The sequence below is a fragment of the Corvus brachyrhynchos genome, unplaced genomic scaffold (genome assembly GCF_000691975.1).
Source record: "Corvus brachyrhynchos isolate BGI_N302 unplaced genomic scaffold, ASM69197v1 scaffold218, whole genome shotgun sequence".
Classification (NCBI taxonomy): domain Eukaryota; kingdom Metazoa; phylum Chordata; class Aves; order Passeriformes; family Corvidae; genus Corvus; species Corvus brachyrhynchos.
In genome coordinates this window covers 815,542-829,627 of record NW_008239321.1, presented here as the reverse complement: position 1 = coordinate 829,627, position 14,086 = coordinate 815,542, and the positions used below count along the sequence as shown (strand labels likewise).

At 46.5% G+C, this 14,086-nt stretch overlaps 1 protein-coding gene across 1 annotated transcript in view; it reads right to left on the bottom strand.

Annotated features, from left to right (window-relative positions):
- Positions 1-11,716: 11,716 nt before the first annotated feature.
- AXIN2 (axin 2) overlaps positions 11,717-14,086 on the bottom strand; it is a 24,130-nt gene continuing 21,760 nt past the window's right edge. The window contains exon 10 of the mRNA XM_017740750.1: positions 11,717-13,475. Within this exon, the coding sequence (XP_017596239.1) occupies positions 13,349-13,475 (127 nt within the window). The 3' untranslated portion in view covers positions 11,717-13,348. The remainder of the gene's footprint in view (positions 13,476-14,086) is intronic.

Below are 14,086 nucleotides of genomic sequence, written 5' to 3'. Positions count from 1 at the left end.
AACACTGGCAGGAAGCAGCCGTTTGCAAAAGTCCTGATTTGCACATGCTTGGGTATTGCTCAATGGTTTAAAAAAAATTATTTAAAAAAAAATCTGTTTCTGTGCCATCCTGGAGAAAATGCAGAGCCCAGCTTGGTCAGATGAGAGCTCAGCAGTGTCCAGTATGAGCTCCCGTTCCAGCGGTGAGGGACCCCATGGATATCCCCAAACAGGGATTTGGGTACTGGCTGCTCTCTGAGAGATGTTGTGTTAGTGGTCCACAGGGTGAGGTTATTTTGGTGGAGATGAGAAGGGCTGAATTCAGGAGCAGCTCAGGCCCCACCACAGCATCTGTCTCCACACACCTCAGGGGTTGCTCAGAAGTGCCAGCAGCAAGAGAGACCCCCTGGTATTTGGAAAGACCTCTACAGACTTTATTATGGGGCAGAACAACCTGCTTAACAGGATTTCCCCATAGATTTAAGTATTTTTGCTGTAATTTGGAGGGACAGAGAGAAAGGGAGCGACTTTGATCACCTGCTGCTGGGGCAGCAGCTCCTGGGCAGGTGTGACTTGGCCAAGATGCTTCAGATCTGCTCTTGGCATCTTCAATCAGTGCCCTGACATCCCCAAAGCTGCCCCAGCACCACTCCCAACCCCTCATCCCTCCTTCAGCCCTGAGGGCATCACCCAAACCCCCTGAGCCCACGTCCCCTGCACAGGTCAAGTGCCACCGATGCCATCTCAGGGCAAGGCTGGGGATCAGAGCAGACAAGCAGCACAAGGACAGGGGAAGAAAGAAGTCTGGGGGAATCAAAATCATCAAAACGTTGTTGGAATAAGGGAGAGCTGAAGGAGAAGCTTAAAGGAAGCCATTAATATTAATTCAGGGAGATAACAGGAGTTCAGTGACCGCATGAAAGAGCAGAGAAATCACAACTGTAAGTGCAGGAGCCACTGAGGCAGACGGGAGCTGCTCTGAGATGCTGCACACTGAACAAACTCCAGGGCTGTAAATCTGGAGAGCTGTGTCTGGCCTTTGGGAACTGCAGGGGACAGGGGCTGATGTGACAGGGGAGAAACAAGGCTGCAAACTGGCTGTGTCAGCCAAAGGGGTCAACTTTACAGGGTGCCTCAGTGCTCTCGACTCAGCCATGACTTGACCCCAAGTTACTGCTCAGAGTTCAGGTTTCCAACTCCCCTTGTGCTGTACAAGACAGGGGAGCAATCAGCGGTCCCAGACGTCAGTGCAAGGCTGGGACCCTGCCTGTGCCCCACATCAATGGTTAATTAATGGTTAATTATGTGCAGAGCTGGGACCTGCTGCACTAGGGGAGATCCAAGCCCCAGGATGAAGCCAGTCTGATGAAGCAAGATGAGGTCTGATAGTGACAACCATCTCCTCTTAGAAACCCACCCAAAATATACCCCAGCCTCCTCTGAGAGTGCACAGATCTAGGCTGGAGGAAAATTGTACCTCCCAGCAGTGTCAGCGTAGGGTTTTTCTTCACTGCCGGATCAGGTGCCTGAGTTGCCTTGTGCAGGTGTGTTATCCAAACGGCCCCTTGCTTTGTCCTCAGAGAGTGCCCAGCTGTGAGGCTCAAAGCCTCCAGGAGAGCCCTGCAGAGAGCTGCTGTCCCCCAGTTTTAGTGTCTGATTTCCTTCTGGCTGTCTGGGCTCTGCATCTTGTTTATTTTTCATCCCTGTTATTGGCCTTGTTTTCTGTTCAGCCCCATCAGTTGTCCCAAAAGAAATATTGCTCCCTTTTTATTATTATTAGGATTTTCCTGTGCTTTTGCTGTTCATGTAGAAGTCCAGGTGGGGTTTGGAGGAATGATGAATAGATCTGCAGGAGAGGATTTGCCAGGTTGGGGACCAGGGACTGGTTGGTGATGGTGTCCCTACCATGTCCCCACTCTGTGCCAGGCATTGCACCCACTCTGTGGCCACACCAGCCCAGGCTGGATCACAGCAGTGTCCTGGCTTTGTTCTCTTCTCTGTGCATGTTCAGTTTAAGTGGGAATCACAAAACTGTCATCTTCTGTCTTCCCAGTGCTTGAATTGACAGCCTAAGCCTGCCTTATTTTATGCCTCTTATTTAATAACTTGAGAGTATCTTTGTTAAAACAGTATGTAGTACACAAATGCAGCAATTCTCCAGCCAGGCAGTGCTGGCAGGGTTCCCATTGTCCCCTTTGCAGTAAAACCACATGAAAAATGCTAAAAGTTCACAAATACAAACCTTAGGGCATGTTAGCAAAAGCAATCAGCCCCAGCAGGGTGTTGACGTGGGGCAGGCTGTGTCTGTGTGTCCTTCCAGCCCCAGGTGACAGCAGTGGGTGGCTGGAGCAGTGATGAGGTTGAGATGACTCAGGAGTGATTTGGGGCAGGGATTTGCATGGCAGCCCAAGTTTTGGGGGCTGTGGGGCACAGGACCTTCTTGAGGAGCTATGGATGAGCAGGCAGGAAGCTGGAACTGAACCTCTGGCTTTGGGGTCTCCTGATAACAGAGTTTGTTTAAACTTCCATGATATTTTGAGGGGAAGCAATATTTGCTCTTTTGTTGGTGGTTGTTTTTTTTTTCTTGTGTTTTGACAGTTTTGTTTCATTGGGGCACTTTTATGAGGAGCATTTTATTATTTTACTGTGTTATTCATCTGCATTTTAATTGCACACAATAAAACTTGAAAGCTCCCAGCAGAGAAAATGCTATAGTACTTCCCATCCTGTCCCACTGGGGATGAACTGCTGCGGTCACATCGTTTGTCAACAAAAAGGGCTGAACCCTTTGTAGGAAACACTGATTTTCCTGAACTATAAAAGTGACGACTTTTAATTGGTGTTGTCAAATGGTTAAATTTAACCTGCCTTCATTTGGGTGTCTTTGGAAAGGAGCTGGTATTGTTTGGAGGCAGGACGAGAGAGATCAAGAGCACCAAGAGTTCTTGGTGAAACGTGTCATCCCAAAATCCCTGATCTTGGTGAAATGTGTCATCCCAAAATCCCTGATAAATGCTGGCACCAGTGTGCCAAGGGAGGAGCCTGTGACAGCTCCACTCTGCATCCCGCACCACCAGCACTGATGGATTGGTGTTAACTCTGCAGAGAATTTTCTAAAACCCCTTCTTATTCACCCAGTACAGCTGGGTTTGTTCTCTCATCTCCAAACCCCAAAATTCCCAGCTAAATGCTTCTGGGTAAATCCCTGAAAAGCTCCCCTGTGAAGCTCTGGGGGGTTGGAGAGCATTCCCCATCCAACACGGAGCAAGTCCAGGGGCTGAGCCCACCCTGAGCTTGGATCCTCACCCACTCAGACCCAGACATCATGGTTCCACCCCACAGTCCCACCAGAACCAGTTAATTCTGCAGAAAACAACCCAAAATTGATCTCTGTGTCAGAGTTTAGACCTTCATGTCTCTGTGCACAAGCCATGGAGCTTGTGCTGATTCCCTCACAAGCATGAGCTCACATCAACATCTTGTGCTTGAAGGATTGTGGTCTGTAAATCACTTTACCCTCCACCTCTCTGTGGCTCTCCCTTGCCTGAGAGTCTCTTTCTCCATGTAATTATTAAAGAAAAAAATAAAAGCCAGTTAAAGTTTTCATGCAGAAAGGGAAGCAGCTCAAATTGCATCCAGAAAAAAAAAAGAGTATTCTTCTATGAAAACATCATCCCTCCATCCCTTCTGCCCACCCCCAGCTGATATTTAAGGGATCAGAAGCAGCATTGCAAGGCAGCATTTAAATCAGCCCAGCTTCATGTATTCCTGCACCTGTGTTTCTCATCAAACCTGCTACCAAAAGAACTGGTTAAAAGTGCTTTGATCTGACTTTAAATATCCCCAAACATCAGGAACTGGAGGTATTTTAATCTGATTTTACTGGAACTGCGCCGATTTAAGGAAAACAGAGCCCAAAATTAAGTTCATATTTTCTGTCAGTACCTGGAGTTGGGATGGAGATTTTTGCTGGGAGTGGGGATGGCAGCAGGACAACTTCAGCTCTGCACTGTGGCTGTGGCTGGTTGCAGGAGCATCTTTGGAGCAGCACTTTGCCATCAGCTGTGCATAGGAAGAAATTTTCTGCTCCTTATTTTTCTTAGAAAATTTTTGTGGTTTTTTTTTTCCTCTTCAGTTTCTTTCCCCACTGCATTTAAAATCTGAGTTTATCTCTGTAAGCATAAAGCAGGTGACACATTTTCACATCATTCTTCACAGCAAACATCTCCTCAGTCTACAGGATGTTCTTTCCTGCCCTCAGGTTTGAACGTGGCAACTCTGATGCAAAATCCTGAGTGTGATTTAAGTGCTCAGGGCCTGATGTCACCTCGACCTGTCCTACTCCATCACACACACCCTTTTCCCTCGAGGGAGTCCTAGAAGTCCTCTCTCCATCCTTCCCCATCCTTGCAGCTTGCAGCCCTCTGGAGCATCTCTTGTTAGCTCCCAGCCACGTTTGTAGAGCAGGACCCAGCCAGAAACTCAAACAACCCCCTGCTTGTTGCCTCACATCCTATTTTCCCTCCCCTCTGATGTGTTGGTGTGAGGGCTTTGACATGACACTGGTTTTAGCTCTTTCCCTCCTGCGTCAGAGGCACGGCCCATGTCACCTGGCAGCACCCCCGTCACTCGCAGCTGAGGATTCAGCCTGGAGAACAGCTTTAATAAGGAGCTTATTCTCAGGCTACCTGCTCAGCAGATGTTTCTGTTTGTTTTGGTTTATGTTTACTTTAATTCTGCTCCTAATGTGCCTTTTATAACATCTTCTGGCAGTACTTCTAGACCCCTCTGTTGTTAAAGGCAGAGCTTGGGCGGCTCTGAGCCATGTTATCTTCAGATCTCTGCAGTTAGACTTCAGAACTTGCTAAAACACTCAGCTGCAAGCTTTTTTCCCAGGACAGCACAGGATTTTCCCAGTGCTCCTGTGTGTCTGCTATCCTTGCCCTTGCAGGAATTGTGGCATCTTGCTGTGAGCAGTCCAGCTGCCCCTTCAAAGCACAGCTCTTCCCCAGCCACGGCCAACAGCACCAAGCTGCAACATGCTGCAGATTCCCCCTCACTTCACTTCTGGATAAAAACCCTTGACTCTAAAAAGTAGGAATGCTTTTGGACAAATGAGGCTGGCTGAAGGAGAAAGAGATGTGTAAGCACAGAAAAGAATGAGCCTGCTCTAGGTGTGGTGGTGGGCTCATCAAAAATAAGACGTGTGCCTAGACAGGGCAGGCTGAAGGATTATCTCCCATCCTGAGGGAAAAATAAAAAAGACTTTTGGTTTCCCAGCGGCCGATTGTTTGGCTGGACATTGATTGAGAGCTGAGGCTCAGATAAAGGCTCGAGGGTTGGCGATAATATCGAAAAGGCAGTCGGAGTCTGGGGCCAGCCAAGTTGTCATTTCCTAATTCTGCTGGTGCTGTCATCCAGCCTTCTGGGGCACTGAAGAGTCTGGAGTGAACTGTTAAAAAGTATTTTAAAAAATCATGGCAAACTCTTATTCCAGAGTGGTTCTCTCCACCACAGCCCCAGCTCAGCCTGCTCTTGGATATTGTGCTAAACTTCAGCATTTGATCAAAAAAAAAAAAAAAAAAAAAAGAAAAAAAGAAGATAAAACACATAGGTAGAAATCAATGGAGCCTTTAAAGGCTGTGCTGTGAAAAAGGCTGCACTTTGCTGTTGTCTTTCTGAACCCTGTGAAATGCTGGGAAACTGTTTTTAATAAACAAGAGTTCAAACAGTGGGGCTCCGTAGCCAACAGTCACGCCTTAAACTCTAAACTTTACATGAAAACTCTCAGATCCCTTTGAACTCTTTTTTTTCTTCCCTGGCAGAGGATTCCAGTGTTTATGCATTTTTTTGAGATTGCTGGCGGGATCATGAGGAGGGTTTTAATATTTTTTTTTAAACAGTCTCCTGCCTTCAGAAACCATTAATGCCCACTAAGAAACATCAAGGCATTGCTTTGAAGTGCCTTCTGGCTACAGCCCTCTTACACTCTTTGGTTACTGTGCAATCAAATAATTAAATGGAGTCTAAAAAAATTGTTTTACCTGGTAATTAAACACCCCACACTGGACAGTTGAGGGGTTTTAAAGGCATTGCAAATCTACAAAGGCTTGAAACACAAAAGCACTACATGCTCCTAGAATAAGTGAGTAGACACTTTCTCCCTGCTTTGGCAACCTTTCACACTGGCAAGGTGAGGGCTCTCCTTCCTCTTTCCCTTTTTTAGGGTCGGGGCAGTGAATCCCAAAGGAGAAAGGGCAAAGCAGAGAGTCATAAATTAGCAAAGCTAAACTCTTGAACATTTCTTTCTTTTTTTTTTTCCCCATTTGTTTGTTTGCTTTGGAATAAACAGCAAGGAAGAAAAAAGCTGGAAATAGTATTTTGGCTACTCCATCAAATGTTGGATGTTGGGCCGGCAGCCATCCCGAAGGCTGCCCAGTTTGGACAGGGGCTGTCTGCAGGCTCTGGGTGTTTGGCTTTTGTTGGGAATGCCGGGATGCGGATGCCACCCACGCCCGCTGCCATGGGGACACCAGCACGTGGCAGGACTCGCTCCAGCTCATCCTCCTCTGCAAAGCTGGGGAAGAACAGCTCGGTGACAGCTTCCAAAGAGCGGGGCGGGGGTTGCAACGGGTGTGTGGGATCCGGTGGCCAATAATAATTCCCTGTCTGGGAGGAGAGGAAGAGGGCGAGGGAGAGGGCGAGGGCCACCTTCTCCACTCCCACGGAAACTCCTCTCCCTTTGGATGGGAGTTTTCTGAAACCTGCTTGTTTCACTTCCCAGAAGTTAGCTGAGAAAGTTTTCTCTGTTTCCAACCTAAATTGGCTCTTCCTTCCTGGAGCTCAGCTTTGATCTGGGCATTTGAATCTCAATGCAAAACCCCGGAGCTTTGCCTGGTTTTTGCATGGCAGCACCATGGGGAGGGTTTAACCCCTCCACAGCTGTTCCAGCCGGAGTGGCCTCTTCACTGACCATTTCATCAGCTGTCCTCTCATTATTCCTGAACCATCTTTGGATACCAGCTGGTTTCACAGCATCATTCCCAGGAGCAGTGTCCAATCCTCAAACCCGGCCTTTGCCTCTGTCCTGCTGGGGCTGGTGGAGGGTGGTGGGTTGGTCCCTGGAGGTGAAGACCCTCAGGTGCTGTGTGATCCTTTAACCTTTGTACCTGTAGAGGAGAGACTTGCTGCAGAATGTTTTGGAAAAGGATGCTATGTTTGTAGAGATACCAGAAACCTTTAGGAATGTAAGGATTGCAGGAAACAAGAGCTTTGGAAAAGGCACAAAGCTTTTGTTCCGAGCTCGGCCAGGCTGCTGCAGCCACCCGCGAGTACTTTGAAGGGATGGAGGGATTTTGGTGGACTCCGTGCTGTCCCTGTTTTAGGGATGGACCCTTGAGGGGTCAAGTGGGCTCCCATACTGGGACAATGCTGAGGGTGCAGCTCTGTAAGTGGGGGGAAGGGGAAGAGCCAAGGTAGGACCACCCCTGCCATGCATCCCATTTAGCCTTTGACTTTTGAAGGATTGGGGGGAATGAGAGCTCACTTTGAGCCAACACAGCAGAAGCAAGAGGAAGGGGAAGGCGAGGAGAGCTGCCAGGGCAGTGGGAGAGGGAGCAGGGAGCCGGGAGTGCTGTGACTGCAGATGAGGAGGCAGCGCGGGCGCCGTGCATGAGCAATGACGAGGCAGTGGTTTCAAAGCAGGACGAACTGTAGGGTTCAGAGATGTTCCAGACTCCTGCAGGGCCCAAGACAAATGTTGAAAGCCAGAATTCCCAGAGGGTCTTTCTGTTTTCTTTTTAAAAAATAATAATAATAAAAAAGAAGATCTACCTGTCAAATCTTATCATGTGAAGGGCTGAATTAAGGAAGGCAAGACTTAATGGGCTTTCTTCCCTAAAAATAGATCTTCTCATGAAAGAGATGAAGGGCATTGCCCAGGGAGGTCAGCCAAAATTGTCTGAAATTATGCTATCACCTAGATCTGATGTCCAAAATTAGCCTCCTCTCTCACTCTGCCAGTTCAGTGCTCCCTGAAGATTAAATGCACCACAACACTCATTTAATTTAAAAGAGAGGCTAAAACATATGGCAGGCCATGGTTTAAATGTTAGAAAAATTCATCCTGGGACTCTTCATTATGATTAGAAACATGCTAATGAGGGGGAGGGGGAAAGGAGTGAATGTGCAGGGCTGTGTGGGGAGGCTGGGCAGGGCTGCGGGCAGGAACTGGGGACATTGCTGGGAAGAATAGAAAGGACCTGAACCAGAGCTGCTCTCACCATCCAGAACTAGTCTGATCTTTTTTCAGAAGAGGAAGGAAGATGATTTGCCTTAAATAATTCTCCAGCCTCCAGTGTGTGGGTGTTTTCTGGGCTCTGTGATTAAGAGAAAGCATTTGAAAGCAATGGGATAGGAACCTCATTTAAAGACAGTGTGCTCCTTTCTTTTTTTTCTTCCTTTTTAATTAATCTGAGGTTGCTGCTGGAATGGAGTAGTTGGATGAAGGTGTTTGAGGAATATGAGGTTAATGGAAGGTGAAAGAGGAGGGGCATACAGATGCCAATGTGTGGCAGGCAGAGTGTGAACCAGCAGATGCTTCAGCCCAGCTGACTGGTGGCTGACTCATGGAGTTAGAGGGAATAAACTCCCAGGGCAGGGGGGGAGAAAACAACCTCAGGGAGACTTGAGAAAGGCTGGGGGCCACTGGACATGCTCCTGATCCCAGCACCTGGGAAAAGGAGGGAGCTTTTGTGGTACTTCAGCAATGCAAAGCATCCTCCCATTACAGGTGCCTTTCAAAGTAACGTGTAGTGTCTCTGTTTGTGAAGGGAGGGGGGATTTTGTTTATTTATTTTTTTGTGTTATTTCAAGCTCATGATCTCGAGGGCAACTTTTGGATGTTTTGCACCGTTTGGGCCAGGGGGTGCCAAACATTCAGTGTAGAGAAAGACCGAGACCTTCTCACTCTATGTGCTGCGACCAACCCAGGCCAGCAGGGAGGCCCACGAGCAAGGCCTGGGAAGTTTTGTGCATCCAAGTGCAGCCGGGTTTTTGCTGAGGAAAACCAAATGAAGGCTTCCGGGGTTCTTATCCCCACTCAGAGAGGAGAACGAGCCCTGCAGCTGTCCCTCCCCACTCAGCCCATCCCCACTCCCCACTGCTTCCAGCCTTGATTTGGGATGGAGCAAGACCATTGTGGCTCATCGCCACACGCCCCAACAAATTCCAGCTGTGAAACACTTGGGAAAGTGTTTCTTTTCCCCAAAAAAAGCCTCAGGGCTTACTTATGATTCCCAGCCTCCAGGCTCCACATCCCAAATGCTCCCAAGGACTGTTAAAGGTCCATCAACACATTTGAATTGGGCAGTAACTGGGGCTGGTGTTTTTGTTGGATGGTGACCCAGAGCCAACACACGGCTTTGAAGCTCCTCTGGCCACCACTCACCCCAGCAATTATCCACCACGGGCAGAGGCCACCTACCTCTGTGGGGCTTCAGGAGCATTTCCAGGCTGCTTTGAAGACAAAAAATGTGCTAAGTGTTAAGAATTAGAGTGATTTGAGCGTGTGGAGTGGTTGGGGATCTCTCACTGCAGTGCTTGAGCCCTGCTCAAGATTGTTCCTGCAGAGCAGAGCTCTTGTTATTGATGCTTCTCCTCTGGAAGGACCCAAATCAGGACATTTTGGGTCCTACCTCTGGAAAAGGACACAAATTTGGGACATTTTGGGTCCACCCTCTGGAAAAGGATCCATGCCAAGATATTTTGGATCCCTCCTCTGAAAAAAGACCCAAACAGGGATATTTTGCATCCTTTCTCCAGAAAAGGACCCAACAGTGATATTTTGGGTCCCTCCTCTGTCAAAGGACCCAAAGTGGTCCATTTTGGGTCCCTATTCTGGAAGGACCTCACACAGGACATTTTGACACCACAAGCAGCTCTGTGGGCACCTTTCTTCTGCATGAATTTACACAGCTTTTGTTAAACCTGATAAACTTCAGCTAAACTTAAAACCCACTTGGGTCAAAATAAGGTTCTTACTCCCTCTCAATCTTCTGTACAGTGTAAAAAAAAATTGGTTGGATGTTACTTCCAAGCTGTAAGAGCAGAACTTTCCCACGCTGCCTCTCCATTTAGCAGGGAACATGCCAGACCTGTAATCACGATCTTTACCCCAAGACAAGCTAAAAAACAAAATGTTTCTGAACTGCTGAAGGTAGGTGAACGTTTTTCAGAGTGTCACATATTAAGGTGGTGTCTAACGAGCTCCATGTCCCACTTATAATTGAAACAGAAGAGAGTATTCACTTTTCATTCATTTTAAAAAGACTATTCAAATACCCTTTCATCTCCACTAAACAGCCTGCCATGTATTTGAAGCCATTTTATATATTGTTTCTACAGACATCCAAAAAAACAGAGGTGAGTATTTTGGAACATTGATAGAAAGATGCAAAGGCTTGTGAGGCACTGAATGGCTTCAAGCTGCCTCAAACACATTCATTTTCCCAAGAAGAATTAGGCACAGTGTGATTCATTTTAATAGCAGAAGAAAAATAATACTACGATGTAGTGCTAAGTTCCCAACCTTTGATGGTAGACTAAAAAAATAGAGAGAGGGGGAAAAAAAAATCTTTCTTCCCTTATGTTGTTGAAGTCTCCCTACACCCATCCGTTATGTCCAGCTTATCAATTAAGATGAACCCCATGAACTTCAGATGGTTTTTTTAAAACAAGGCACCATCCATTTAAATGTGTAAAACTGCCTGCAGCTCCCTTGAACTGCAGGATTCAGTCCCCAGCTCTGTGTACTCAGTGTGAAGTGGAGCCCTTTGATACAAGTTTTACTGATGTTTTAAATGAAGTCTTCTCAAACACACAAAATAACCCAGATAATTTAAAACCTCATAGAAAAAATAGGGTGGAGAGAGGGGAAGAAAAAAAAAAAGCCCTAGTCAGTGCCATTGGTGAGGCAGAAGCAAAGGGCTGGCTCTGGTTACCAACAGGACAGACCAAAAGCAGTTCCACAATTGCTTTCCCAGCGTTTCTCGCTTGAGCCAGGGAAGGTCTGGGCGACAGCTGGGAGACAAATCCATCCCTGGGATGGGCAGCTTCCCTGAGGAACAAATTAAGCCCATTCAGCTACGGAATAGGCTTTGTACCACAAATACGGGTGCAGGGAAGGCACATGGGGAGGAGCTCCCTGTGTTTGTCCTGCTCAGCAGCACCCAGCACATCTCGCCCCAGTTCACCTTGGCCAGCATGGCCACGTGAGCCAGGGCTTTACAGAGCTGGGGTTTACCCTGAGCTTCACAAAGCCGAGTTTACTCTGGCATGGGATGCAGGTGAGCAGTCCCAGCTCAATCACATCTGGGGAGGGCTGTAACCAAAACCCAACACCAAACCCACCACATGTGCCACGAGAGGAGCTCCAGCCTGAGGAACACCACGTCCCTTTGGATGTCACACCCTGGCTCCATCAGGTGAGCTCAGCAGTGCAGTCTGGAAGCATGACCAGGCTAAATTTGCAGGTGAGTTACCTGAAGGAGCTGTAAATTATTTAATCCTCACACTGAGGTACAGCTCCAGCCTTTGCCTTGCCTCCTTCCTAGCAGGAACAGCCCCTGCCAAGGCAGGGAGAGAGAGGGCAGAGCTCACCAGCTCTTTCCAGCTACCACCATAGATGAGGAAAAAACCCATTTAAGGCATTAAGGGTGAAAAAAAAGTCAAGACAATATTAATTTGAAAAATATAAAATTTTAATAAAGGCTACATCTCTTAATTACAATAATTATTGTACCAAGTATTTTTTTTTAAATGGAACTCTTTATAATGCATAATTTACAGTATAAGTAGAACAAAATGCCATGGCAAAAGTCATGAGTACAGGACTTGTAATAAAAGGCATAAAATATATTTGTACATAAACCCCTTAAACAAACAAGGGAAAGCTTGAACCCTGAATATAGGGCGACACATGGTCTGTAACACCATGCAGGCACAGGTACTGTACTGATTAAATTTAAAAAACACTAGAGATAGTGTATTAATATTTCCACCATACATTTTCTACAATATATACAGACTTACACAAAGTAGCAATGGCAAACAGAATGCACAGATTAACTTAATCAACACAAAACCCAACTGTTGAAATGCAAGGTCTTTCTCGGGAAAGGGTTGTTCTGCCCCCAAAACCCCACCCCACGGAGCTCCAGAGCCTTTGCCCGCATCTCCCACGGCCTCACATGGGTGTTCAAGGCAAGGCAGAGAAAAACCCAACTGAAAAAAACCCCAACCAAACCCCACCACACAAGGACTCACACGCTCCACACCGAGCTGAACACGCCCTGTCGCAGTTACACAGCCTCAAAACACAAGTAGTGCTAACATTGAACAGCTAAAAACCATAGCTCTGTGGAATCCACATGGGCTTTGAACCTCGTGGTGTGCTAAAGATGGACATAGGAATGGGATGGCTCCTTCTACAGCTCTCCCAGGCTCGGGGTTTTGCTCTACCTTGGACACCACTGAGCAGCAAAGCAAAAACCTCACCCCACCGAAATCCATGGACAAAATAACCTGTTGTTGTTGTTATATTGCATCTAAATAGAGTTAATGTTTAAGACCTTTATTTCAAATTAGAGCAGCATAGATTAAAATGCACTGGTCTCTAGATGAATGGTAGGACAGTATTTTTATTTTGTCTTTTATTATTATTACTATTAATATTATTTCTTTAGGAAAGTTTTATCTTCACTCGGAGAAATACTGGGCACAACCTCACTCCTTCCCTCCTCCCCCTTGAAAAAAAAAAAAAAAATCATCACGAATGCGCTCATCGCCAAACTCCTAAATTTTAGATAGTGGGAAAAACGTAAAAAAATAAAATAATCCTTCCTCCCCTCACCCCACTTCCCAGCCCCTCTCTTCTCCATTGTTAAAGCAGCATATCCAAAAACTGGACTTAGGGGAAAACAGACTGTTCAATAAATATCAATAAGGATTACTGTTAAGGTAAGCTATACACAGTTTCTCTTAGTCCATAGATTTCAGATCCCCAGGAAATCATATATTATGTATGGAAGTCTCTCAAACACGGTCTGCATCTCCAAAAGCCAACAGTGGTCATGTTTCTAATAAATAGTCCAGGGTTTTTATCATCTCAGTACCAACTCATGAATAATAAATGCCATTTTTTCCTCTAAGGCTAATTCAGCAAAGTCTTCGTAGACTTCACTTTTTTTTCTTCATTGGTTCAAAACTTTTCCTTCAGAGTTGTTTTTTTTTTTCTCTTTCCTTGTCATCACTACTGTTGTGTGTCCAAAGACTTTTCCAGCTTAACTTTCCTTAAGAAGCACAGATGCCATCAATCAATCCTTTCCACTTTCCCGAGGATCCTTCCTTCGTACATGGGCAGGATGGTTTCGTCTTCCCAAACCTCCTCAAACACCGCGCCGCAGTCGAACTCGTCACTGGCTTTTTTGAAGTAGTATCTGTGGTAAAGAGAATTAAAACACGGTTTTAAAAAAAATCAAAAGGTAAAAAGCAAAGGATGCTTTGCCAGTTCTCCCTCCTAAGGATGTCCCTCCAGGAACACCTCAGGGGTGCTCAGGTCCGGCGACTTGAAAGCATCCCAAGGGCCTCAGGGATGCGATGGGACAGAAGGAGCAGGGCTGTGAATGCTCCTCAGGGGTGACAACAGCTTCTCCAGTGAGTAGATTACACACACTGACAGCGGATATCCCCAGCCATAAAGAAAATTAGAAAGCACAGTGATTTCTGGTCAAATATCTCATTTAAAAATAAATAAATAGGATTTCAAAGCCAAGCATTCTTAAAGTTCCCCTCTCTCCCCACCTTCTTTCTTTCATGTGTTTTCTTGTTTCAAAGCTGAAGCCCAACATTAAAATTAGCAACTGTTATTAAAAGGATGGATTAAAAGCAAACCATCCCAGCTTCCTGCAACGCAGGAGCTGAAACTCTGCGGTGTTCCCGCTGGAAAAAACATCCCGGAGTTGGAACAACCCCATTCCCGGGTCCATGCTAAGTGACAGAAACTCCTGCCTTTGCTTCCTGAGGCTCTGGAGCAGTGGGAGAGCCTGGT